The sequence below is a fragment of the Pogona vitticeps genome, chromosome 2 (genome assembly GCF_051106095.1).
Source record: "Pogona vitticeps strain Pit_001003342236 chromosome 2, PviZW2.1, whole genome shotgun sequence".
Classification (NCBI taxonomy): Eukaryota; Metazoa; Chordata; class Lepidosauria; order Squamata; family Agamidae; genus Pogona; species Pogona vitticeps.
Genome location: NC_135784.1, coordinates 12,061,999 through 12,089,001, shown reverse-complemented (window position 1 = coordinate 12,089,001; position 27,003 = coordinate 12,061,999). Strand labels below are relative to the sequence as shown.

The 27,003-nt window shown below is 45.5% G+C and overlaps 1 protein-coding gene and 1 long non-coding RNA gene across 2 annotated transcripts; one reads left to right on the top strand and one right to left on the bottom strand.

Annotated features, from left to right (window-relative positions):
* The first annotated feature begins 615 nt into the window (after positions 1 to 615).
* LOC144587431 (uncharacterized) lies at positions 616 to 11,015 on the top strand. Its single transcript, XR_013542588.1, has 2 exons — positions 616 to 5,631; positions 6,546 to 11,015. It is a non-coding gene; the product is annotated as an uncharacterized LOC144587431 (long non-coding RNA).
* Positions 3,913 to 27,003, bottom strand: LOC140703894 (uncharacterized). Its single transcript, XM_078387790.1, has 3 exons — positions 26,928 to 27,003; positions 25,510 to 25,632; positions 3,913 to 9,787 (listed from the first exon to the last, which is right to left on the bottom strand). The coding sequence occupies exon 3, from the start codon at positions 9,785 to 9,787 to the stop codon at positions 8,240 to 8,242; it is 1,548 nt and encodes a 515-aa protein (XP_078243916.1). The 5' UTR covers positions 25,510 to 25,632; positions 26,928 to 27,003; the 3' UTR covers positions 3,913 to 8,239.

Genomic DNA, 27,003 nt, shown 5'->3' with positions numbered 1-27,003 from the left:
CCAGGTCTACTGGTTTCCACTCTGGTACTCCATCTACAACACCACACTTCTTCTTTCAACACTTCTTCTTTCCATGTGCAGCGTGTTGATTTTTGGGGTATGGTTTTCTTTGCGTCTTATTTAGTTTTCTTTTTTTAAAAGATTTCAATCCTGCTCAACCCAAACCCCATGGTCACCAATGGCAGGTCCTCTTGATAAGAGGCAAACCTTCCGTGGAACAGAAATTAGGCTAACCGGCCTGTGGTTTCCCACTGGAATGCCATCACTTTCACTGGCCTTGTTGTTAGCCAGGCTTTCTAAGGCCCACTTGACTTCCCTCTCTAGGATGTCTGACTCATGGTCAGCAACCACATTATGTGGCATGTCCAAAACATCCATATCTTTCTGGTGTAATTACTCTGTTTTTTCTTGCCACCTCTTCTTGATGTCTTCTGCTTGTGTAAGATCCCTACAATTTTTGTCCTTTATCATGTCCGTCTTTGCACAAAATGTTCCTTTTATATCTTCAGCATTCTTGAACAGATCTCTGGTTTACCCCTTTCTATTGTTTTCCTCTATTTCTTTGCATTGCTTATTTAATAAGGCCCTCTATCAGCCTTTACCCTGCTTCATTTTGAAAAGGGAGATCGGGAAGAGCTTTAAAAGGCAAACGGAGATCAAAGAGCCCTTTCCCGATCTCCCTTTTCGCTCCTGTAAAAGTGTCTTACAATGTTTGGAAACTGTTTTAAATGCTTGCAATGGTTAGCCCACCTCCTGAAACCTATGCAAACCGATTTTGGTGTTGTTCTGACACTTCGTTAATTTTTGGTGATTTTTTGAATTTTCTCCACTGGAAACCATTGAATGGTCTGTCACAGAAAGAGCTGTGAGGGAGTGCTAATGGTTTATGAATGAAACTCAGTTTCAATATTCAAAATCCTCAGTGCTGGAAAAAAGGTTAAGAAATTCTAAAGTGTTGAGTTTGCCAAGCCTGTCCAGCAGTTAGTACACTTTCCTGCAACACAGAAAGGGGAAAAGAAGGGTTTATTTCCATTTTTTCCTGAGCACAGTCAGACTGCTAGAATAGCTCAATAGGACAGCTATTATACAATCTCACCAGCAGGGAATTTTGGAGGTCTGAACCCAGCGCCCTCTTTAGGCCGGCCAAAAAAACAGATCAGAACATTAAAGGCAGGGGATGTTTCTCAATGGCTTTAAGACATGTCCAAAGTAAAACATTTTCAACATTTTTATACTCATGGTCTTTCCCTAGAATCTCTGTGTGTGATGCTTTTGCAAGAACACTACAATAACCCCACCTTTTAGTAAAATTGTTTTAAGACTGTCCAGAGTAAAACATTTTTCCACACCTTTTTACAACCAAGGAAGATACCTAGAATACCTGTGCGCTTGTTAAAACCCCCTTTTGATTTTCCAAGAAGTATTCTAATTATTCAATGTGATTCTAACACATTCAAAATATGTCTTTTGCACTCAACTCTGGTTATTGGGTCTTGGTTACCCCCACCCCCACCCCTTGTTTACAGATTCTAAGAAGCTGATCCTACATGTCTAAGGTTTATCTAATAGTAGTAACAGTAATATCAATAGCAGCAGCAGCAGCAGCTTGGAATTTCCTTTTTGGGATTACAGATCCCAGAGACCCCTCAAATCAGCATGACTGTTGTTCTGTGAGCTGTAGTCTAACTTCTGAATTAATATAAATAATACAGTAGTAACAAATACCTAAAAACTTCAGCAGCAATTTATGTTGGAGTTATTTCAGCCTCATATGATGGCTTTAGTAGATTTGATTGGGAGGTACATTTCGGGGGCACGGTGACCAAATGTTCCTGCCCCTGTCTCTATGTCAAAGAGGGCATCTCTTTGTTTAAGTGACTTTACCCCCCTTTTTAGTCAGTGTTGAAATTGGAAATAGTCTGTTGAGGCCCTGTTGTTCAAAGCAGTCTTGTTTTTAGTTTTTTGTTAGCTGTTCAACTGTGAGTAAATGAGATCTTTTTATTTGGTCTCAGCGTGGGCCAGCTGGTGGGCAAAAGGGATTGTACTAACCTGGGAACTTGAAGCTATTTGTTTTGTTAACTCTTACAATTCTCCTGTGCTGCAGGAGTAGTTTAACCAAAAAACATTGCATCTACAAAATACAAAAATAAAACATCCACTCATCAGGATACGTTTAGAATAATGATATAGAATTATTAAAACAAAGGAGAACACTACAAAAATCCCACATCTAGAAAATAACGTAGAGACTATTAAGGTGGAAATAAATTAATTGCAGTGGAATCATAGAATAAATGAGTTGGAAGGGGCCTATAAGGCCATGGAGTCCAACCCCTGCTCAAGGCGGGAACCCAAATCAAAGCAGCTCTACGCCAAATTGTAATATTCTTGAAGTATATTTTAAAAAGTTATTTTCTTTCCATCAGCTATCCTCTCACCAGATTTTTTTGCCGCTTTATAGTTTCTGAGATAGATAGCGTTTCTTTTTTTTACCATATATAGGAATTGTTTTCTCCAGGGGTACATAAGCAATTAGTTGTAAAAATCTCTCCCGATGGTAAACAGCGATGACAGATGCTGATCATTGCTTCTCTTAGCCGGCTGCCAATGACTTGCAAGTGAGCCCAAGCTGCTTGTTTCTGCCCATTGGCTGATTAGGGAGTTTTCTGGATCAAACGGGGGTGACCGCCCCCCCATGATCAACAGGCTTCCCCCTCAGTTCACCACCCCTCCGTGGTGGTTCCGACACCCTGGGGTGTCGCACACAGGTCAGAATTCAGCCCAGGGGACAGAGTTCTGTCCTCCTGCTGCTGTCTCGTTGCAACATCAAGCCTTAAGTCCTACCTAGACCCTTTTGAGGGCAAGATGTGTTGAGTCCTACCCTTCCAAGGAGGGACCGAGGAAGCTGCCTTCGCCTCAATCAAATCCTTGGTCTCCATTGAGCCCAGCTCTGCCCATTCGAACCGTAAGCATCCACGGGGCATCTTCCTCTCCATCCCTCATCTGTTTGGTTCTTTGTTTCCCCTGACATCCTCTCTTCCCTCCAGTGAGCAGCAGGGCCTTGTGTAAGAGAACAAACACTTTCTTTTCTCCTTAAAAAGTAAAAAAGGTTTCTGGAGTGATGGCCATCCTGGGCTAGAACCCATCCACGCTGGGTCACGTTTCTTGGATCAGGTCCTGTGGCTGTTTACTCACAGGTTTTGTTTGATTGCCACTTTGGTGGACTGAAGCAGCCCATGGCCTCTGATCCGTCGGAAGTCCTCTGTTGACAAACATTTACGGTTCTGTTGGAAGTTTAATTCCTGATAGACTGGTGGTTGTTGTGGTTTTTTTGGGCTCTTTGGCCATGTTCTGAAGGTTGTTCTTCCTGATGTTTCACCAGTCTCTGTGGCCAGCAGAGAATTTGTTGACCTTTTTGCAGGATGTATTTTTCAATATGGGGAGTCAGGCCTTGTTTAGTTTTAGACTTTCCTCTTTTTTGTTGACGTTCTGTTGATGTTTCTGGATTTCAATGGCTTCCCTGTGAAGTCTAACATAATGATTGCTGGTGTTGTCCAGTACTTCAGTATTTTGAAATAGAATATCATGTCCGGCTTGTTTTAGGGCATGTTGAGCTACTGCTGATTTTTCTGGTTGTTTTAGTTTGCAGTGTCTCTCATGTTCTTTGATTCTGGTGTGAATGCTGCATTTTGTGGTTCCAATATATAGGTATACCTGTCCACAACTGCAAGGTATCTGGTATACTCCTGCAGTGGTAAGGGGATCCCTTTTGTCCTTTGCTGACCGTAACATTTGTTGCATTTTTGTGGTGGGTCTGAATACTGTTTGTAGGTTATGTTTTCTCAAAAGTTTTTCTATGCAGTCTGTGACCCCTTTGATGTATGACAGAAATACTTTATTTGTGGGTGGCTGTTTTTCTCTTCAGTTTGGTGTTGTTTTCTTGATTTGATGGCTCTTTTGATTTCATTTTTGGAATAGCCATTCACCTGTAGGGCCCAGTTCAGATGGTTGAGTTAGGTGCTGAGAAATTGAGCTTCGCAGTTCCGATTTGCATGGTCTACCAGTGTTCTGAATATGCCTCTTTTCTGTCGTGGGTGGTGGTTGGAGTTTGTGTGAGTGAGTTTTCTGTAGACCTTGTGTCCCAATAGGTGGTCAATTTTGCGTATGACCATGACATCTAAGAAAGGGAGTTGGCCGTCTGTTTCGTTTTCCATTGTGTATTGTATATTTGGGTGGATACTGTTAAAATGGTTTAGAAATTCTTCCAGTTTTTTTTCACTGTTTCCAAATTGTGAGGGAATCATCCACGTATTGTGATAGATTCTTGATGTTTCTTGATTCCCCCCTCCAGGTTCCTCCCCCACCCCCCTTTATGCACTCCCTCCACTATCGTTCCATGGTTCTGTCAGAGCCTGGCTTGGGGTTGTCCCAGTTCATTGTCACGACACACTTGGATGTTCGGGTCTTTGCTTCCTATGACAGTGAGTGGAAGAATGGGGAGCCTCAGGAGTCCTGGATGGAGGAGATGATCCAGGTGGACACCCAGGACTGGGACCGGCTCAACCAAAATGCTAGAAATGCCAAGCACCACCATGAAGTGGCAGATCCGGACCGTGATGGGTCGCTACCACCACAGCGGAGGTGCGCAAGAGGGAAGGGACAAGGAAGAAGGCCAGTTGAGGGCTGAGGGGGTGTCCATTGTACACCAGAAGGTGAAGCAGAATGATGCTGGAAGATGAGCCCCTCAGGTCGGAAGGCGTCCAACATGCTACTGAGGAAGAGCAGAAGACAAGTAACTCCACCACAGGGCTCTCCTTTGGCTCTGATGACCCTGTGAAAGAGCGCTCTCTAAATCGCCCAGTCCTCAATGGTCCTGCTGAGCTCATGCATCAACTCCAGGCTGGGGCTTCTTTTAGGGAGTCGGTCCATCTTGTATTGGGTCCTCCTCATCTCCTGCTGCCTTTCCTCCTTTCCCAGGCTGAGGGTCTTTCCCTGCTCTCTCACGATGAGCCCCAGAGGAGTTTTTGGTGCCTGGGGTTCTAAAGAGCATTCAGACTCGAATTGTGTCACAGCAGAGCCATCTACAAAAGGACCGGATCAAGATGCCATTATGGGAATATTCGGCCCCCAGGGACTACAAATCGCCCTGCCCCCGCCACCTTGGTAATTCTGCCCGGAGGCCCAGAACTGTGGCTGATGGTGTGTTGTGTACATCTGGTTGAGTTGTGAAGTAAGTCTGTGTTGTGGAGAGTGTGCGAGAGCCAAGGGACTCTCCTCCTTTGTCCGTGGGCTGCACAGGCTTCCTCTCCTCCAGGGTGACTGACCGATGCAAAACACACACACACACACAGAAAGGCGAAAGGCTAAATGGAATAAGGCAGGTTCTGTGTGCACAACGGGAATCAAGTCATCAGCAAATGAATTATAATGAAGGGCTTCCTTTTGTGATTTCAGGGCACACGTCCCTTGGTCGTACTACTTGTCTGCACCCCGAAATGGCACCAGGAAGGCTTGAATCAGTGGCAGATTGCCCCCGATGATGGCATCTCTCCTGCTGGAGCCACGCGACAGGATTTTGACCAATGGCCGGTGCCCCCTCTGGCTCTACAACAGGGTGGAAGAAAATCAGAGGTGTGTAAATGGTCCCCCCCCCCGGCAGCATGTTTAACATACCAATATCAAATTAAATTACCCTAAGAAGCGTTTAAAATGAGCCAAGGATCTTATGCATTTACAAAGAGCCAAGGAAGGGCTCCCATAGATCGACCAAGCTATCCCCAGGGAGGGGCTTTCTGTCTGATCTTCCTTCAAAACAGGCAAATTGTCACAGATTCTTCCATTCGCAGAAGGGTGGGAAGATCCGCCTCTCTGGGACCTTGAGCTCAGCTCCTTTCCATCCTCAGAGGACTGTGTGTGTGTGTCCCTCTCCAGACTCCAAGAAGGCCAGGAGATCCCCCAAAAAGCCCTGCACCTTCTAGGTGGGGAGGGGTCTCTGTTCCTCCATCTTTCCTCCCCGTGGGCAGAGTCGCCCCCTCCCTCCCACTTGCTATATCTTCAGTCCCCCCCTTCATTTCTCTTTCCAAGGGGAGGGAAAACACAGTCTGGATCAGATCTTTTCCCTCCAATTGGAGAGGGGTGAATGCTTTTCCTAATTCATCTGTCCCCCCCTTTCCCCAAGACCCCCACCCTCCCTCCTCCTTCCCAGCTTAGGGGAGAATCCAAGGTGGGGAGAAAGAGATAAAAAAGCCAGGACTTCCTTTCACCTCTGCCTTGAGGAGTCAATGGAGAGGGCAGTGGAGGGAGCAGGAGGGGGGAGACTCATCCCTGGGAGGATCTTGGTGAGTCCCTGGTGGAGGGCAGGGTTTCACTTCACTAGGGCTTATTTTCAGGGTAGGGCTTACTTTCGAGGAAACACAGTAGCGGTTTCACTTGAGCAGTGGGTTTCCCCTTTATAGGAGATCTTGGATGACTAAAAAGATGACTCTTTTTAATAAAGGTCCTCCTACATTCCATGCATTTCCATGGCCTCTCCATGTCTTTGATAGCTATGAATCATTAGGACACATGACTCCACAGGAATCCTACAGAAATTTACATACCTCCCAGGCAAGGAGATTCTATGATTCATCAGTGCTGATACAATTGCAGAAAAAGGGTGATTTCCACAATGAAACTAGACTGTGGGGGTTCGGTATTCTCAGATGTCTGGAGATGTGCAAATTCCCTTCTGGGTTCCAAAAAGGACAACTGACCCACCAGGGTCTGGCCAAAAGCCGTATCTGAGGGGTTGGTCCATCTCCCCCTTTATCTCTTTGGCTAGCATGCCTCTTTCCTCCCTGATCTTTCTGCTCCACTCTCTTCTCTTTCTCTCCCCAATTGAAGGGGTTCTCAGGTCTTACTTCTCCTTTCTGCCTCTTCATGAGGGATCATCAATTTCTCCCCCTGTTTGGTCCAGGGGTCCTCCATTCATATTCTCTTCCAGCCTTGAAATATCCTCTCCTTCTTTTGCCCTCCTGCCTCTCCAGCTTCCGCTGTCCCCCTTATAGATTTATCCTCCCGATATATTTCTCTTCCCTCTTCCTGTCTTATTCCTTTCTTTTTTTCTCCTTCACCTCCGCCACTCCTAACGGTCCCTTACCCAGTGGATCCTTCCTTCCCTCTGATGGGTCTTCTGCTTCCCTCACTCAAACTTCCACCTTAGGCACTCCTGGCTCTTTAATACCAGATTCTCCCATCCCTTCACTGTTCTGAAACTTTGATTCTTCACCAAGACCTATATCTTCCTGGTTTTCTGTGACCCTTCTCATCTGATATCTCTCATCGCATTCGCCTCATGGAGCTGTCGCTTCTCTGATAGTCATATGTTCTTTCTCTGGGGCTTCATGAGCTTCTCCATCCTCTTGTCAGGAAAGGATGGCACTCCAGTCAGGAAGAGTTCATCCTGATCTTCGCCATCACAAAGACAAAGATGGTGGATGTTGTGGAATTAGAAAGGTTTGCCTTTTGAAAGAGAAGAGAGGGGAGAAATCACTCAGCTTCCCTAGATGCTAACATATAGTGAGAGCAATGATGATAACTTAGGTTCTAGTTGTTATTTTACTTAGAAATAGTAGACTTATTTTAATTATTGTAACAAATGGATATGCCTACTGCTTATGCCTTTAAGGCTACAACTGTATTCTAATGAAATGGCTTTATTTTCTTAATAAAACAAATATAATTCTTCAATGGAGGACTGGTCTCTTGAACAGCAGGATTAAACATAAATCTACTGAGGATCTGAGAAGGTCACTCACTGTTACTGTAATATTGAGAGGTCCTACTTGCTCAGGCTGTTGTCCTGCCAAAGAAGCACTCAGTCAATCATTTATTGCTTTGAAAGTAAGCAAAGTTTTCTATTAAGGTTGGGCTTGTCCATGGAGCTTGTACTACCCACTTCTGAGGCTTAAAGCACTTACTGCAGGCACTAATGACTAAGGCTATTGGTCTAATTCAGGCTTTCCACATTCAATGTATTGATATGAACAAAGATAATTGCTCCTAATGAGGCTCTGTTTACACTCTGTATTTCTATGCTTTCTCCCCAGTGTGAATTTTTAGATGAGACCTAAGTCTATTGGTATGACTGAAGCTCTTTTTACATTCCATGCATTTCTAGGGTTTTTTCCCCTGTGTGAGTTCCTTGATGTGAACTCAGGGCACTGCTGTGACTGAAGCTCTTCCCACATTCCATGAATTTTTATCGTTTCTCCCCAGTGTGCGTTCTTTGATGCGAACTCAGGTTACCCTTGTGACTGAAGCTCTTTCCACATTCCAAGCATGTATATGGTTTCTCCCCGGTGTGAGATCTGTGATGTGAACTTAGGTGACTGCTGCGACTGAAGCTCTTTCCACATTCCATGCATGTATATGGTTTCTCCCCAGTGTGGGATCTGTGATGTAAACTCAGGGTACTGCTGTGACTGAAGCTCTTCCCACATTCTATGCATTTATATGGTTTCTCCCCGGTGTGAGTTCTTTGATGTGAACTCAGGGCACTGCTGTCACTGAAACTCTTTCCACATTCCATGCATTTATGTGGTTTCTCCCCAGTGTGAATGCTTTGATGTGAACTCAGGGTATTGCTGTCACTGAAACTCTTCCCACATTCCATGAATTTATATGGTTTCTCTCCAGTGTGAGTTCTTTGATGTCTATTCAGGGCACTGCTCTGACTGAAACTCTTTCCACATTCCATGCATTTATATGGTTTCTCCCCAGTGTGAGTTCTTTGATGTCTATTCAGGATGCTGCTCTGACTGAAGCTCTTTCCACATTCCATGCATTTATGTGGTTTGTCTCCTGTGTGAGTTCTTTGATGTGAATTCAGTTGACAGCTCTGACTGAAGCTCTTTCCACATTCCATGCATTTATGTGTTTTCTCCCCAGTGTGAGTTCTGAGATGTGAACTCAGGGCACTGCTGTGACTGAAGCTCTTTCCACATAACATGCATATATAAGGTTTCTCCCCAGTGTGAGATCTTTGATGTGAACTAAAGTAACTGCTGTCACTGAAGCTCTTCCCACATTCCATGCATTTATATGGTTTCTCCCCAGTGTGAGTGCTTTGATGTCTCCTCAGGGCACTGCTGCGACTGAAGCTCTTTCCACATTCCATGCACCTATATGGTTTCTCCCCAGTGTGAGTTCTTTGATGTCTCCTCAGGGCACTGCTGTCACTGAAGCTCTTTCCACATTCCATGCATTTATGTGGTTTCTCCCCAGTGTGAGTTCTTTGGTGTAACCTCAGTTGACAGCTCTGACTGAAACTCTTTCCACATTCTATGCACTGATATGGTTTCTCCCTGGTGTGAGTTCTTTGATGTGAACTCAGTTGACAGCTCTGACTGAAACTCTTTCCACATTCTATGCATTGATATGGTTTTTCCCCGGTGTGAGTTCTTTGATGTGAATTCAGGGCACTGCTCTGACTGAAACACTTTCCACATTCCATGCATGTATATGGTTTCTCCCCAGTGTGAGTTCTCTGATGTCTACTCAGTTCACTGCTGTAACTGAAGCCCTTTCCACATTCCATGCAGTTATACAGTTTTTCCCCAGTGTGAGTTCTTTGATGTCTACTGAGGTGACATGCATTTATTTGGTTTCTCCTTTGCATGAGTTCTATCATGTTACATCCATTCCTGCCTGGTTGGATTTTCAATTCTCTGATTTTTTCCCTTGTTATGTATTTCTGCTGAGGATGCCCCAGGAGTTGCTGGGTGATTCTTCTTCTCCTGTTCTTCATCTGGTAGATTAGAAAAAGAAGAGAAACAATCACTTCAGAAATTTGCAGTTATAAGGAGAAATGCATTTGTGCTCCATCTGAGTAATGGAGGAGGAAGAAGACAGGCAAAAAAGGTGAGTGAGGGGAACCAGGTGTGTGTGTGGCTGGACCTGAGGGTGTTCTTTGGCCTTGAGGTGGGAGGAGCACCTTACGGAGGAACCTTTTGAGCGGAGGAGTCATGAAGGAAGGAACATTGCCACACCCAAAAAAGTACCTCAAATTATATTAACTTTATTTCCTTCTCAATTTTCATTTTGTAGAGGCAGATTTGCAGCTCTCCCTTAATTATTAGCATCAAATCCCATTCTGAAAAGTCTATTTTGATGTGATGTTGTTATCCCATTAAAATGCCTTTTAATGAAAATTGTAGATTGTGTAGCAATTATACAAATGGGTAACGACTCAAAAAAGTTTGGGAAACACTGTTCTAGATGCCTTTTAAGGAGAGATCGCCATGATCAGCAGCAGTTATAAACAGTGGGGAAAGGACGAAATAAACGGGAATAATTTTGAGATGACATTGTTTTAGTACAATAAGGAGGAAAAATACTATTACTATATAGACTAGGATAAGGAGGAATAAATGTTACTAAAATTAAAAGATTTGAAAAAGTAAAATTTTGAAAAGTTTATCTTAGAAATTAAAAATAATTTAAATGATTATAGGAATATCACACTTTGGTCAAATTTTCTCATCTAAAATGAAAACTGTATCGAAAATCAATTTTTAAATTCTCTTTTTTTAATCCTTCCAATGACTGTCATGAATTTTCCAGAAAATTGGAAAGGATTTTTTCAAATTTATTAAAGAGAAAACAAATATTTTAATTAAAGGATTGGTTAGCAAAAATGAACATGGGGGGAAGGACAGTGTTAGAAAAGGAAAAGTTAATGTGGATGAATGTGATGCAGCTCGATTATTGGACTCGAGAACTGGTAAAGAGTAGTGTAGCGTTCACTATTTATTTGATCTATGGTCTATGTTATGTAATATAATGATTTATGAATATTAATGTTGCAGAGAGGGCAGAGCCGAGACAGATGCTATAAGAGGCAGAGCCTGAGTCAATATTTCAGTCAGAGTGTGAGATGAAGGGAGTTGAAGTCAGATTGAGTCACTGAGAGTAAAGTCAGGGTGTGCAAGAGAATGCGCCGTTTGGTAATCAATAAACCAAAGTTTTATTTAAAAGACCTGGAAATGTGGACCTGAATCTTTCTGAATTAAATGGTGATTTAGAGATCACCTGGTGGCAGCAAGTGAGAAGAGTGAGGTTGGTTTGCCTTCATGTGCTCTGGGGCTTAAAGGTCAAGCAAGGGGCATGAGGGTGGATGTCACAATTGGTGTTCAGCAGCGGGATACGAAGTAATCCAGTGAAGCCTAAGTTGAACTCAAAGAATTCCAGTCAAGTCTGATTTTAAAAAGAATTTTCCCTGAGTCAAGGGTACCTTTTAGACAGAGGTCTGTGGCAAAGAAGTTTGGTTCCTCGCTAGAGCTTTTGGGTAAAGCTTAGTAGTGGGTGCTTCTGAACCCAGATCTGGGGGGTCTAAGTTAGGAAATGACTCTGAAAGGAAATGTTACATACAGCACTGATGTTACCTGTCTGTCATGGGTTTGGAGGGAAAGTTCCATCCTATGGGGAGTGGAAGGCGGGACATCAGGAGGAGGGGCTGTACTGTATATATATGTGGAGCGTGTGAGGAGACGCTGGGATGTGACGAAGCAGCAGCTGGGAAGAAGAAGCTGGTGTGGGAGTCTGTGTGTCAGACAGGGTACTACTGTGTGTCAGAGTACCAACCTGATAGGTTCAGGTGTCTGTTGGTTAGCCAGAACTGATAGGTTCAGGGTCTGTGCTTCAAGTTAAGGGTTCTGTGTGAACCAAACTGTGTGTATGTATGAGTGAGAATAAGCCACGTTACTTTATCTTATTCACCTGATCGTTTTATTTTTCCCTGTGTGTATTTAAATAAACCTTATTCTTTTATTTGTTTAAAAATCCATCCCTGGTCTGTGTGACTTCTTACAGGGAATGGTTGGTGGCAGCTTAGTTAACGTGTGGCAGATCCCAGTAGGTCTGGGTTTGTCACATTGATTGGTGTCCAGCGTGTGGGATACGACTGGTCCAGTTGTCCAGTGGTCCAGCAAAGCCTTGGCAAGAGTGCCCAGAGCAAGGGGGGTCTAGTCAGGGACAATCTGAGCCGCGTAGGTAATCTTCTAGGTGTACCTCACGGGGAGGTGCGCTAGTGGAAGAACGTGCCAACTGGGGAGACTAGATTAGAGTGCTCTGAGGCAGCCTGTTTTGGCGGGAAAAAAGCTGAGGCAAAACTGTATAGTAACAGTGATCTAGCCTGCCTGCTGAGAGGCCCAGCAGAGGGGGGTAGACTCCAACTTGCTACAGTTGCAAGTTAAGTGCTGAAGGACAGCAGCATTCTATAGGGAAAGCTGCTTCTGAGGCAAAAGAGAAGAAAAAAAAAAGGTGGTCGTTTTATTTTGAGGCTTGACTTTTTAAAGCAGCCTGTTCTGAGGGGGGATTATGCCCTTGACTCGAAGCCAGATGGCAGAAATGGGTGAAGTGAAAGACCCCCAGGTAGACCAAGGTTCTGAGGATGAATTTGGCTCAGTGCAAGGTGACAGCACGGGAGAACAAAACCCAGAACTCAGAAAAATACTCATAGCCCAACAGCATGAACTGAGGGTGAGGGAAATGGAGGAAAGGGAAAGAGAGAAACAACGGCAATTTGAATTAGAGAGAGAGAGAGAGAGAATGGAGAGGGAAGAAAGAATGGAGAGAGAGAAAATTGCTCTGGAAAAAGAAAGGATGGCGTTTGAATTAAGGAAATTGGAAATGATGAACCAGAATAATAATAACAATAGGGATTCTGAGGGAGGCCAATTGTCTAAGGCTGACCTGAAGAAATTCCCTGTGTACCACAAGGGAGATTGTCCTGAGGTGTTCTTTTCCTTAGTGGAAAGAGCGTTTGTGGACTTCTCAGTGAGGGAAACTGAGAAGATGACCATCATGCGATCTTTAATCAGTGGTAGCCTGGCTGAGGTCTATGCCGAGATGCCTGAGGAACTGATGAGAGATTTTGCAGAGTTTAAAAAACTGGTGTTTGCAAGACATGGGATAAATGCGGAACAACTGAGACAAAGATTCAGGTCAATCACCAAGAAGCCAGAACAGACTTTTACCCAAGTGGGGGCCCAATTGGTGAGGCTGCTTGAGAAATGGCTATCTCAGGAGGGGACAGAGACCTTTCAGCAGCTTAAAGATTTAATAGCGCTGGAACAGTTCTATTCAGTTCTCCATGGGGAATTGAAGTTCCAGGTGAGGGAAAGGAAACCAAAATCTGTGGTAGAAGCAGCTGAGATCACAGATTTTATTTCGCAAATAAGAAAGCCCTTGGGTGAGGGGAAATCTGTAGGTAAACCCAAAGAAACCTACAGCAAGTACTCTCAGGGACCAGGGAAAAGCCAGCAAGGGGGAGGGGCCCATGGTGAAGGGAAGCCCTCAGACATGAAACCAAGACCTCAGATTTTGGAGGGAAAACTAAAACAAGAGGAGAGAGAATCAAAATACACCCGAAAATGTTATTTCTGTCAGGGAAAGGGTCATCTAATCTCAGAGTGTGAGAAATTAAAGCAGCTAAAAGGAATGGTGCCTCAGGAGTCGAGTGGAACCAAGCCAAAAGCTGTGTTCTGTGTCCAGAAAGAGCAAGGCTCATTGTCACTGAGGGAGCCTGTTGCCATGGCTACTCAGTCTGGAACAGCTACCTCTGCTGATCAGGCTGAGGAAAATGGTCCTCTTGTAGAAGTCAGGCGCTGCCTGCTGGTGAGAACAGATTCTCAGTTGTTTGAGACAGCAGGGGTGGATGTAGGAATACTTGACCGTCAGTATCGGGGGCTGCGGGACACTTGTTCTCAGGTGACCCTGTGCCATCCAGATATTATTCCTAGGGAATATGTAATCCCAAATGAAAGCATGAAGGTGGCAGGGATTGAGGGGCAGATAATCTCACTGCCAGTCGCGGAGATACCTGTGAACTTTCAAGGCTGGAGGGGAGTTTGGCGGCTAGCGATTTCATCAACTCTGCCAGCAGCCGTGCTCGTGGGAAATGACCTGGCTGAACATGTGAAACGGGTGCTAGTGATTACACGTTCACAAGCCACCATGGGGACAGTTCAGGGGGGTAATGATGAGCCAGAGACGGAAGCAGGTGGGGGGAGTTCAGAAGCTGTGGTGGAAACCTTAACCACAGACAGCAGATTTGGACAGGAGCAAAAGGCAGACGCCACTCTCCAAAAGTGTTTTGAACAGGTGACTGACGCCCAGCTAACACCTGAAACCCCAGTGAGATTTCTGGAGAAAAGGGGGATTTTGTATAGAGAGACCCTGAGGAATATCTCAAAAGGGGGAGAGGGAATCAGAAGTCAGCTAGTGGTACCTGAAAAGTATCGCCCCATGATCTTACAAAGGGGGCACTCTGACATGTTTGCTGCACACTTAGGGGTGAACAAAACACAGCAGAGAATCACACAGAATTTTTACTGGCCTGACATAGGGAAGCAGATCAGGGAGTTCTGTAAACAATGTGATGTGTGTCAAAGGCAGGGGAATAGCCGCGACAGAACCAAAGCAAAGTTGTGCCCTTTGCCTGTGATTGACACTCCGTTCAAATGCATAGGGGTGGATATTGTGGGACCTTTGCCCAAGGCCACAAAGAGGGGAAACAGGTTCATTCTCACCATTGTGGACCATGCCACGAGGTACCCTGAAGCCATTCCCTTGACTAACATTGAAACTAACACAGTGGCAGATGCCTTGGTGGGGTATATGTCCAGGATGGGATTTGCCTCAGAAATAATCACAGATTTGGGCGCATCGTTCACATCAAAGCTCATGAAACGCTTATGGCAAATCTGTGGAATTAAGCACAAGGAAACCACTGCCTATCATCCTGAAAGTAATGGGTTAACTGAGAAGTTCAATGAGACTCTAATGCGCATGATTAGGGCTTACTTGGCAGAGAATCCAAACAATTGGGACCAGAAGCTGCAATCCCTTTTGTTTGCTTGTCGATCAGTGCCACAAGCCAGTACCGGGTTCAGTCCATTTGAACTTTTATTTGGGAGAAGGGTGAAAGGGCCCCTTGATTTGATCAGACAAAATTGGGAGCAGATCACCCAGGATGACCCACAAGACGTTGTGACATATATAGACTCTTTAAGGAAGGACCTAAAGAGAAACCTAGAGCTAGCAGCAGAGACCCTGCAAGCTCAAAAGGTCAGAAAGAAAGCTTGGGATGACCAGAACGCCAGGGAGAGGCACTTAAACCCAGGGGAGGGAGTGCTTTGGCCCAGGCCCTGCAGAGAGAGCAAACTGCAGCTGGGTATCCCAGAAATAAAATACTTGGGTCACATGGTAGGGGGAGGAGTGATAAAACCCCTAGAGGCCAAAATAGAAGCAGTTCGTGATTGGCCTAGACCCAACACCAAGAAAAAAGTCAAATCATTTCTTGGGTTGGTGGGCTACTACAGAAAGTTCATCCCGAGGTTTAGCGAGATTGCGGCTCCGCTGACCGATCTGACGAGGAAGAAGGCTGATGACCGCATCCCGTGGACCAGCGACTGTGAGGCGGCGTTCCAGAGGTTGAAGCAGGCGCTCATCAACTATCCAGTGCTGCGGGCTCCAGACTTCGACCGGGAGTTCATCATCTACACCGATGCGTCTAACAGCGGGGTAGGAGCAGTTCTGTGCCAGGAGGATGAGAATGGTGACCAGCATCCAGTGTCCTACCTGAGTAGGAAACTTCAAAAAGGTGAGAGACATTTGGCAACCGTGGAGAAGGAGTGTTTGGCCATAGTCTACGCGATCCAGAAGGCCAAGCCTTACATCTGGGGAAGACATTTTGTTCTGTGCACTGACCATTCACCACTGCAATGGTTAAAGACAATGAAAACCCACAATAGCAAACTTATGAGGTGGGCTTTAAACCTACAGGACTATGACTTTGAAGTGAAGGTGGTCAGAGGGTCAGTGAACTGTGTTGCTGACGCCTTGTCAAGAAGACCTGAAGATTGAAGACGGCGAAAGAACATGGACTATGTATATATATTGATGACAAAAAGTTAAATGTACCTGTTTTTTGAACTTGGTTTGTATGAATAAAGGTAAATTGATGTAATGTATATGGTAAATGTTTAAATGCCTAATTGCTATGGTTAACTTAGAATGTAAGTATAAGTAAGTATGATATTGTATGTATAACTGTGTTGTGTGTTTTATCCAGGTTGTTTTTTGGGAAAAAGCACCTTAGCTTTCCCCCTACAAAACAACTTATAAAGAGGGGAGGTGTTACATACAGCACTGATGTTACCTGTCTGTCATGGGTTTGGAGGGAAAGTTCCATCCTATGGGGAGTGGAAGGCGGGACATCAGGAGGAGGGGCTGTACTGTATATATATGTGAAGCGTGTGAGGAGACGCTGGGATGTGACGAAGCAGCAGCTGGGAAGAAGAAGCTGGTGTGGGAGTCTGTGTGTCAGACAGGGTACTACTGTGTGTCAGAGTACCAACCTGATAGGTTCAGGTGTCTGTTGGTTAGCCAGAACTGATAGGTTCAGGGTCTGTGCTTCAAGTTAAGGGTTCTGTGTGAACCAAACTGTGTGTATGTATGAGTGAGAATAAGCCACGTTACTTTATCTTATTCACCTGATCGTTTTATTTTTCCCTGTGTGTATTTAAATAAACCTTATTCTTTTATTTGTTTAAAAATCCATCCCTGGTCTGTGTGACTTCTTACAGGGAATGGTTGGTGGCAGCTTAGTTAACGTGTGGCAGATCCCAGTAGGTCTGGGTTTGTCACAGGAAATTCTTGTGTTTTACCTCAGGATTTGAGGACCAGAAGGCTAGCTTAAGGCTCAAGGCTCTAAGAGTTGAGAGTGCTTGTGAAAAGGCAGAAGCCAGGGGTCAGAGCAGATCTGAGGGAAGAAAGGAGAAAGCCTTTGCTTGAAGTAGAAATATTTTAGTGACTGGAAGTAAGAGAAGAAAAACAGTTCCTTTAAAAAAAATACACACTCTGTAGTAATCATCCCAGAAGTAAATATGCCACCCAAACGTTCAGGGGGAATCCTGAGGCTGAGGTTTTACTCAAGAAATTGAGGGAAGAAACAGAGACCCTTTATCTGAAATAGTTGAGCAAAATGAAGCTCAGGGGTATTATTCCTCAGGGAGGAAAGGTGTTATAAGCTTCCTAGATTTTCAAAAATGGAGTTACAATTGGAATTTACAATGGATGAATTAGTGAACAAAAAGAATCAGTATATTACAAAGGAAATGGAAAGCTGAGCAGGAAGCCATTCAAAGGACACTTGAGCAGGAAAAAAGACAAATAGAGTTGGAAATTAAACTGCTCTTTCAGTTGGAGGTACAGTCTGAGGTAGATTTTGGCAGGCAGAGTTGGGACAACAATAAGCAGACCTTTGGTGAAAATTACCTCAGCAAAACAACATGGAACGAAGGCCAGAGTGGTGCCTCAGCTAAATTAGTATGGCCTAGTCCTCAGAACCAAGTGAACTCTGAGGAAAAAATTTACCAGATCTCTTGAGGATGAGAGAAGGAATTACAAAAGCGACAAGCCTGGTCATTTACCATACCCTTGTACAAAAGATAAACCTCAAAATGTGGAGAATAATGGCCAGATCAAGAAAGTATACTGTTTGGGAACTGTGGAGGCCTCTGAGGGAAAGATAGATTCCCAAACCCTAGAAGCAAACCAGGGATGCCCCAGTTCAGAAAAGGACCATGACGTAACTAAAATGGCTGCTGAGAGTATTGTGAAAACCCTTACTGTTCCTTCCTGTAATGAGGAACAGAAGGAAGATAGTACTTTGATAGAGAGTACTTCACTAACCCCTGAATACCCAGAGAAATTTGTGACTGACAAAGACCTGATATATGGAGATGGATTGCAGTTAATAGAGCATGTTAAGAGTGCTTTCCCACTTACACTATCACCAGGAGGCCAGGAATCACCCACTGCAGCTGAAAGTGTTACAGTATCATATAGGAGCTTTGAGAGAGAGGTTTCCGTGGTTACGCAGCTGAAGAGTGTTGCTGTAGCTGATCTTAACCAACCAGCTAGGTGGGATATTAAATAAATAAATAAACAAACAAACAAACAAACAAATCAATCAATCAATCAATCAATCAATCAATCAATCAATCAATCTCATGCTTCTTAAAACCTCAAATGAAAATAGTTTGGCTCAGGAGCAGCAGGAGATTAGTTTGGTAGATTGCTTTGAAACAGACACTAGTACACCCACTGAATACCCTGCAAGGTCTTGCCTGGATAATGAGCTTTTACATAAAGAAAAGTCCTTTGAGATGGCAGAGCCAAGCTTGGGAGATGCTCCTGGAAAAGTAAAAAGCTTGTATGAGGCCCAGGAAAGAGAAGTAGTAGAACTGAGAACGATAGAGGGGAGAAAATTGCTCTTGACAGAGGCAGAACAATTAGATTATAAAAGGTTGCAAAGCAAACCTCTACCTGACATGCCCCTGAATAAAGAACCAGAATCAGATGACAAGTGCAGTGCGTTTAGAAGCAACCAATCATTTAAGATTGCACTTGACAAACCTGAGAATCCTAAAGTGACCCATGATAGTGTTCTCCCACATAGGAAAAAAAGAATTCTGAGAAAGTACTTATGGGACAATATGTGGAGAAAGGCATCCACTCTGATGTCTTAAAGAGGGACGCATCCAGAGAGGGTCGGAGGGAGGAGAGGAAATTGCCTATCCTTTCCCCAAACGAGATGGTGAAGCCCTGAGCCAGAAAGAGAGCAGGCTTCACTATAAAACAACCAGCTGACGACATCCCGGGGTCAACCGAGTGGCCGATGACCGCCAGACAACAGGAGAGGTTGCGGAGGAAGGAGCCTGTGGACAACAGAGGGACTCCTGAGTGCCAGCAGTCATGTGTCCAGCAGATGGAGGCGGTAACATCTGGAACAGTCTTCAGCGCACCTGGTTACCACCGTGAGTTCAACCTTTTTACAGATGCTTCAAGCTATGGACTTGGAGAGGTGTGGTACCATGCAGATGACTGCGGGAGTGAGCCTGTCTTGGACGTTGCAACCTTGGACTTTGCGAAAGAGACTCAGATAGTGCTTCGGAAGCCAAATGACTGATGGAAGGGGGATGGACACTACTTGCAAACATGATTAAAAATTGTATATCCATGGACAGAACCAGAAGAATGATACCTGGAGTTTATTACAAACTGAACTGGACTATGATTCACCAGTTAATTATTTATGTATAAGTTTCCTGATGTGATTACTGTACAGTTGGTAATGTTCATGAAAAATAATTATAAAGTATAAGTGATAAGGTAAAGTATACTGTTGAAATTAGTAAAATGTTTAGAGTATAAGGAATGATAGTTGTTTAAAATGTTTATAGTAATAAGAATGGAAATTGTTATATTGAATGACATTACCTATTGAACTGTTAAATGATATACAGTGGAGCCTCACTTAACGACGTTAATCCGTTCCAAAAAATTGTCGTTAAGTGATTTCATCACTAAGCGATTTTAAAAAGCACATAGAAACGCATTAAAATGTGTTTAATGCGTTCCTATTGACTTAAAAACTCACCTGTATGCGAAAATCCTCCATAGCGCCGCCATTTTCGCTGCCTCTTAAGCGAGGAAAAACAGTGGGAGGCCATTTTGTTTTCCTGAGGTTTTTAAACATCCCTGGTTACCATTTAAAGTTTGCTCCAGGGGGACAGGAAACGCCAAGGTGTTGGGGCACTGTCCCCTCAGGGAAGCCACAAGCGGGACCCTCGTGTCCCCGCTCCTCCCTCCCGAAAACTCGGGGGACTCCGCGCAATCAAGTGGCACCTGCCTCTTCCTGCCTTCAACGCCCCGGTGGTAACTGAAAAGCAGAGCCACCTCTGCTACTGCTGCTGACGCGGCGAGCGGAGCTTTCCGCCAAGTTCACCAGACCCTAGCGAGCCTTTCCTTCAGGAGCCGACGGGGCACTTCTTCTTCTCCCGCCTCCTGCCTGTAGCCTTTTCCTCCTGCATGGGCAGTGCAAGGGTGCCTCGCGGAGAAGAAGAGCGACCAAGCCGCCACCTTGTTCACCAAGGTTGGCAGGGGAGAAGGAGATGTGGAGAAGAAAAGCACCGCCGCTCCTCTCCCCCGGCGCTTCTGCCACCCCCTCCTCTGGCTGGAATAGGAGCCGGAGCTTCCCGCAAGGGAGAAGGAGACACGGAGAAGAAAAGCCCTGCCGCTCCTCCCCCCAGCGCTTTTGCCTTCTCCTCCTCCGGCTGGGATAGGAGCCGAAGCTTCCCGCCGAGTTCGCCAGACCCGAGCGAGGCTTCTCCTTCAGGAGCCGACGGGGCGTTTCTTCTTCTTCTTCTCCCGCTTCCTGCCTGCAGCCTTTTCCTCCTGCATGGGCAGTGCAAGGGTGCCTCGCGGAGAAGAGTGACCAAGCCACCACCTCGGCTCCCGAGCCCAAGCTGCCTCATGTTCACCAAGGTCGGCAGGGGAGAGGGAGACGCAGAGAAGAAAAGCGCCGCCACTCCCCACACAGGGGGAGATGCGGAGAAGAAAAGTGCCACAGCTCCTTCCCCCCCGGCGCCTCTGCCTCCCCCTCCTCTGGCTGGCATAGGAGCCAGAGCTTCCCGCACAGGAGAAGGAGACGCGGAGAAGAAAAGCGCCACCGCTCCTTCCCCCCGGGCGCTTCTGCCTCCCCCTCCCCCAGATGGGATGGAGCTTCCCGCATGGGAGGAGACGCGGAGAAGAAAAGCGCCACCGCTCCTTCCCCCCGGGCACTTCTGCCTCCCCCTCCTCCAGATGGGATAGGAGCTGGAGCTTCCCGCATGGGAGGAGACGCGGAGAAGAAAAGCGGTCCTCGCAAAGCCCTAGCCGGCATTTTCGCCCAGCTGGCTGGCGGGCGTTTCGGAAGGACCGTGGGGGAAACGCCCGCCGGCCAGCTGGGTGAAAATAGGGCCTATGGGGAAAAATCGCTTTGCGATTTTTCCCCATAGGCAACACCATAATGCGATTGCAAAAAAGCCATCGCTATGCAGATTCGTCGTTAAACGGGGCACCCGTTAAGCGAGGCACCACTGTATAAGTTATGCCACTGTATCTATTTGTTTAGGAGGAAAAATGGTGTCTCCCCTCCCAAACAAACATAGTTAAGGGGGGAGGTCTGTAGCGTTCTCTCTTTATTTGATCTATGGTCTATGTTATGTAAAATAATGGTTTATGAATATTAATGTTGCAGAGAGGCGGAGCAGAGACAGATGCTATAAGAGGCGGAGCCTGAGTCAATATTTCAGTCAGAGTGTGAGGATTAAAGGAGTTGAAGTCAGATTGAGTCACTGAGAGTAAAGTCAGGGTGTGCAAGAGAATGTGTAGTTTGGGGAGTTTATATGTGATTCACTACTGAAGATATTTATGAATCTATGTAATCAATAAACCAAAGTTTTATTTAAAAGAACTTGAAGTGTGGACCTGAATCTTTCTGAATTATTTATTTATTTATTTATTTATTTATTTATTTATTTATTTATTTATTGTCATTGTAAATATATACACAATATACCCATACAATGAAATTCACAGACACCCAGAAACCAGACACTTGCAAACACATAAAATTCCCCACTCCCCACCCACTAAAAAATCTCCCAACACTCCCCACCCACTAAAAGTCCCCATTAAAAATACAAACATCTACACCGCAGGCCAAGTAACACAGTCCAACTAACTATTCACTACTGGTGGTCTTTAAGCTCATTATTAAGTGCAATTATAGCTCTGGGATAAAAACTATTCAGAAAATGTGTGGTCCGAGTCTTAATGGTTCTATATCTTCTGCCAGACGGCAACAGTTCAAAAAAGTTATAAGCAGGATGGGAAGAGTCTCTCAGGATGCTGTGTGACTTCCTCAGACAGCGGGATGTGTGAAGATGTCATCCAGGGTTGGTAGCTGGAGCCCGATGATATTCTGGGCAATTTTAATGGTTCTCTGTAGAGCTTTTTTGTCCGCTACAGAGCTCTCAAACCATGCCAGAATGCCATAGGTTAGGACACTTTCAATGGTGCTACGATAGTATGACAGAAGTAAATGCTGAGATAAATGTAACTTGCTGAGCATTCTCAGGAAATACAGCCTCTTCTGTGCCTTCTTCACTAGCATGTTGGCATTTATATTCCATGAGAGGTCCTCTGAGCTGTAAGTGCCCAGAAATTTAAAACTACCAACTCTCTCCACTTCCTCGCCATTTATGTACAGTGGTAAATGTACATTTCTCTTCCTCCTAAAATCAATTGAGTTCTTTAGTTTTTTTGATGTTAATTGCGAGATGATTTTCTTTACACCAAAGTATCAACCCCTGTACTTCCTTTCTATAAGCAGACTCATTGTTCTTATTTATGAGCCCCACCACTGTCGTATCATCCGCAAATTTAATAATTGCGTTGTTATACAGTGGGGTGCAATCCTGTGTGTACAGGGAATAGAGGAAGGGACTTAGCACACAACCCTGGGAGCTCCTGTACTTAGTACCAGGGTAGAAGAATGGTGAGATCCCATCCTTACTGACTGTGGCCTATCTGTCAGAAAATCCTTTATCCACATGCAGATCTTCTGAGGGAATCCCAGGTTGATCATTTTAAAAAACAACCTATTTGGTAGAATGGTATTAAAAGCATTTTTCAAAGTTCTTATATCATACATCTGGAATGGGACAGAGTGGGGTGGGAAGTAAGTAAGAGGGAGTAAGGAATGAAATTGACTATTGTTTATGAACTAGACAATTGATTTTTTAGAAAAATAAAGTTAAATCCAAAACCTGCACTGGATCCCAACTCTCCAGTCACGTGCAGCAGCAGAAGAAAGTTGTTGTTTAGTCGTTTAGTCGTGTCCGACTCTTCGTGACCTCATGGACCAGAGCACGCCAGGCCCTCCTGTCTTCTACTGCCTCCCGGAATTGGGTCAGGTTCATGTTGGTTGCTTCGCAGACACTGTCCAGCCATCTCATCCTCGGTCGTCCCCTTCTCCTCTTGCCATTACACCTTCCTAACATCAAGGTTTTTTCCAAGGATTCTTTTCTTCTCATGAGATGGCCAAAGTACTGGAGCCTCAGCTTCAGGATCTGTCCTTCAAGTGAGCATTCAGGGTTGATTTCCTTTAGAACTGATAGGTTTGTTCTCCTTGCAGTCCAGGGGATTCTCAAGAGTCTCCTCCAGCACCACAATTCAAAGGCATCAATTCTTCGGCGGTCTGCTTTCTTTATGGTCCAGCTCTCACTTCCATACATCACGACAGGAAAAACCATAGCTTTGACTATTCGGACTTTTGTTGGCAAGGTGATGTCTCTGCTTTTCAAGATGCTGTCAAGATTTGTCATCGCTTTCCTCCCAAGAAGAAGGCGCCTTTTAATTTCAGGGCTGCTGTCTCCATCTGCAGTGATCATGGAGCCCAGGAAGATAAAATTTGACACTGCCTCCATATCTTCCCCTTCTATTTCCCAGGAGGTGATGGGACCAGTGGCCATGATCTTAGTTTTTTTGATGTTGAGTTTCAGACCGTTTTTTGCACTCTCCTCTTTCACTCTCATTACAAGGTTCTTTAATTCCTCCTCACTTTCTGCCATCAGAGTGGTATCATCTGCATATCGGAGGTTGTTGATATTTCTTCCGGCAATCTTAATTCCGGCTTGGGTTTCTTCCAGTCCAGCCTTCCGCATGATGTATTCTGCATATAAGTTAAATAAGCTGGGGGACAATATACAGCCTTGCCGTACTCCTTTCCCAATTTTGAACCACTCAGTTGTTCCATGACCAGTTCTAACTGTTGCTTCCTGTACCACATATAGGTTTCTCAGCAGACAGATAAAGTGGTCAGGCACTCCCATTTCTTTAAGAACTTGCCATAGTTTGCTGTGGTCCACACAGTCAAAGGCTTTCGCATAGTCGATGAAGCAGAAGTAGATATTTTTCTGGAACTCTCTGGCTTTCTCCATAATCCAGCGCAAGTTAGCAATTTGGTCTCGAGTTCCTCTGCCTCTTCGGAATCCAGCTTGTACTTCTGGGAGTTCTCGGTCCACATACTGCTGAAGCCTACCTTGTAGGATTTTGAGCATAACCTTGCTAGCGTGTGAAATGAGTGCAATTGTACGGTAGTTGGAGCATTCTTTGGCACTGCCTTTCTTTGGGATTGGGATGTAGACTGATCTTTTCCAATCCTCTGGCCACTGTTGAGTTTTCCAAACTTGCTGGCATATTGAATGTAGCACCTTAACAGCATCATCTTTCAAGATTTTAAATAGTTCAACTGGAATGCCATCACCTCCACTGGCCTTGTTGTTAGCCAGGCTTTCTAAGGCCCACTTGACTTCGCTCTCCAGGATGTCTGGCTCAAGGTCAGCAACTACATTGTCTGGGTTGTCCGGGATATCCAAATCTTTCTGATATAATTCCTCTGTGTATTCTTGCCACCTCTTCTTGACGTCTTCTGCTTCTGTTAGGTCCCTCCCATTTTTGTCTTTTATCATGTTCATCATTGCGCAAAATGTTCCTCTAATATCTCCAATTTTCCTGAACAGATCTCTGGTCTTTCCTTTTCTGTTATCTTCCTCTATTTCTTTGCATTGTTCATTTAAGAAGGCCCTCTTGTCTCTCCTTGCTATTCTTTGGAAGTCTGCATTCAAGTTTCTGTAACTTTCCCTATCTCCCTTGCATTTTGCTTCCCTTCTCCTCTCTGCTATTTCTAAGGCCTCGTTGGACAGCCACTTTGCTTTCTTGCATTTCCTTTTCTTTGGGATGGTTTTCGTTGCTGCCTCCTGGACAATGTTACGAGCCTCTATCCAAAGTTCTTCAGGCACTCTGTCCACCAAATCTAGTTCCTTAAATCTGTTCTTTACTTCCACTGTGTATTCATAAGGGATTTGGTTTAGATTATACCTGAGTGGCCCAGTGGTTTTTCCTAATCTCTTCAGTCTAAGCTTGAATTTTGCTATGAGAAGCTGATGATCAGAACCGCAATCAGCTCCAGGTCTTGTTTTTGCTGACTGTATAGAGCTTCTCCATCTTTGGCTGCAGAGAATATAATCAATCTGATTTCGATATTGCCCATCTGGTGATTTCCATGTATAGAGTCGCCTCTTGTGTTGTTGGAAAAGAGTGTTTGTGATGACCAGTTTATTCTCTTGACAAAACTCTATTACCCTTTGTCCTGCTTCGTTCTGAACTCCAAGGCCAAACTTCCCTGTTGTTCCTTTTATCTCTTGGCTCCCTACTTTAGCATTCCAGTCCCCTAGAATGAGAAGAACATCTTTCTTTGGTGTCAGTTCTAGAAGGTGTTGTAAATCTTCATAGAATTGTTCAATTTCAGTCTCCTCAGCAATGCTGGTTGGTGCGTAAACTTGGATTATTGTGATGTTGAATGGTCTGCCTTGGATTCGTATTGACATCATTCTATGTCAATACGAATCCAAGGCATGCTTCCTTAAATGTATGGTCATGTTCTTGACTGTGGCACAGGAGCTTTGGGCTCCCGACACACATGCTCAGGGCGCTTCCGTTGACTGAGGCATCTCGGTGGGGCAACCAATCATCATCCTTCCCAGTCTCAGCCTGAAGAGGCAACAGGATCCTTACCTGGAGATAATTTGATCCCAGAAATCTCCAGCAGGAGGTCCTCGCACAGAGATCTCTAGTCTTGATCCAGAAGATCCCACCCTCTGAGTTAGGGGCAATACGGGGTCACCTCCTCAAGGGACACTGGAAGCAGGAAAGAGAAAAGGCGACCCATATTTAATCCTCCGCCCCTTTCCAGGACGTGCAGAGAGACTCTCCTGCCCTCCGTCCCCCAAACACTCCCAGCCGGGACAGGAGAACCGGCCGGCTCCGAGAGCCCTTGCCTGGATTGAAAAGGTACGTCACGGGTACGAAGGAATGAATGTGCTGGTGTTGATTCCAGAGATTCATAGGGGGCTTCTTTTAGTACTAATTAGACCAACCTTAACCCAACACATTTGAAGCAAAACAAATGGCTGAAACAGGGGGACAAAATTAACTTTTCAAAAGGGATGTATTTTTTTGGGGGGGGGGAGAAACACCTCAAACTGGCCACCAGAAAAGATGAGTGTGAGAAGCCAAGGCCGGTGAGCCAGAACTGGAGAGATGGGATCCAACTTGTGGACTCCCGTCTGCCCCCCCACCCCATGGAGGGATCCAGGCAGCAGAGCAGCATCCTGGAAGGACTTCCTAAGGCAAGGGGGAGGGGGTCCTGATTGGTCCCTCTCTCCCTTTTTTCCAAAATCCCTATTTCTGTTCACCTTCCCCCCCACCTCTACTCAAATCACTGTCCCACCCTTTGGCCAAAGGGGGAGGGGGTGCTGAGCTTCAGGGGTGGGGTGAGGAAAGTTCCTACTTTGGGGGGGGCCTTTTGCCTGCAGAGGGCAAGGAGGCAGAAGGGGGGGAGGAGAGTGCCCTCCTACTTCACCCCACACCCCCACTGTAGGGGGAGGCCCTCGCAGGAAAGAGGAAGAACAGCGTTGCGGGGGGGGGGAGAGAATGAGGGCAAGGGGGGAATGGGGCTAGTCTCCTTCCCTTTTAAAAAAGGGGGGAACCGCCCACCCCCGAGGATGATTTCCAGCACTCACACACGTGCAAGAGGGGGGAACAGGAGCGCTTCCTTATTCTCCCACCCCGCCACGAGGTGGGATCGTGACCGCCTCCTTCTCTCTCCCCTCCCCTGAATAAACGGTCCTCCTCCCCAAGCAGAAAGAGGAATAAAGGAAACCGTGCCCCCCATGAAGAGGAGGAGAAAAAGGGGGAGGTTGAAACTGCCCCCCCCCCCCGATGAGGGTCCTTCTTCCTTCTTTTCCTTCCAGGCAGAGCAACCGCGGGGGGGGGCATTTGGCTTTGCTGAGCTTTTTCCACCGGATGGAAAAGAGGACCCCTCCCCCTCCTTCCCCCCCCCCACGAGGTCCCTGGGGAGGTGGGGGAGGGGCCCATAATTTTCGTTTTTGGAAATCGCCCCCACCGACCCACACAAACACACCCCTACCGACCTCGGCGCACCTCCTTCCGGGTCCTCCTGCGGGGGAAGGAGGAGGAAGACCATAGAGGTGGGAGAGAGAGAGAGAG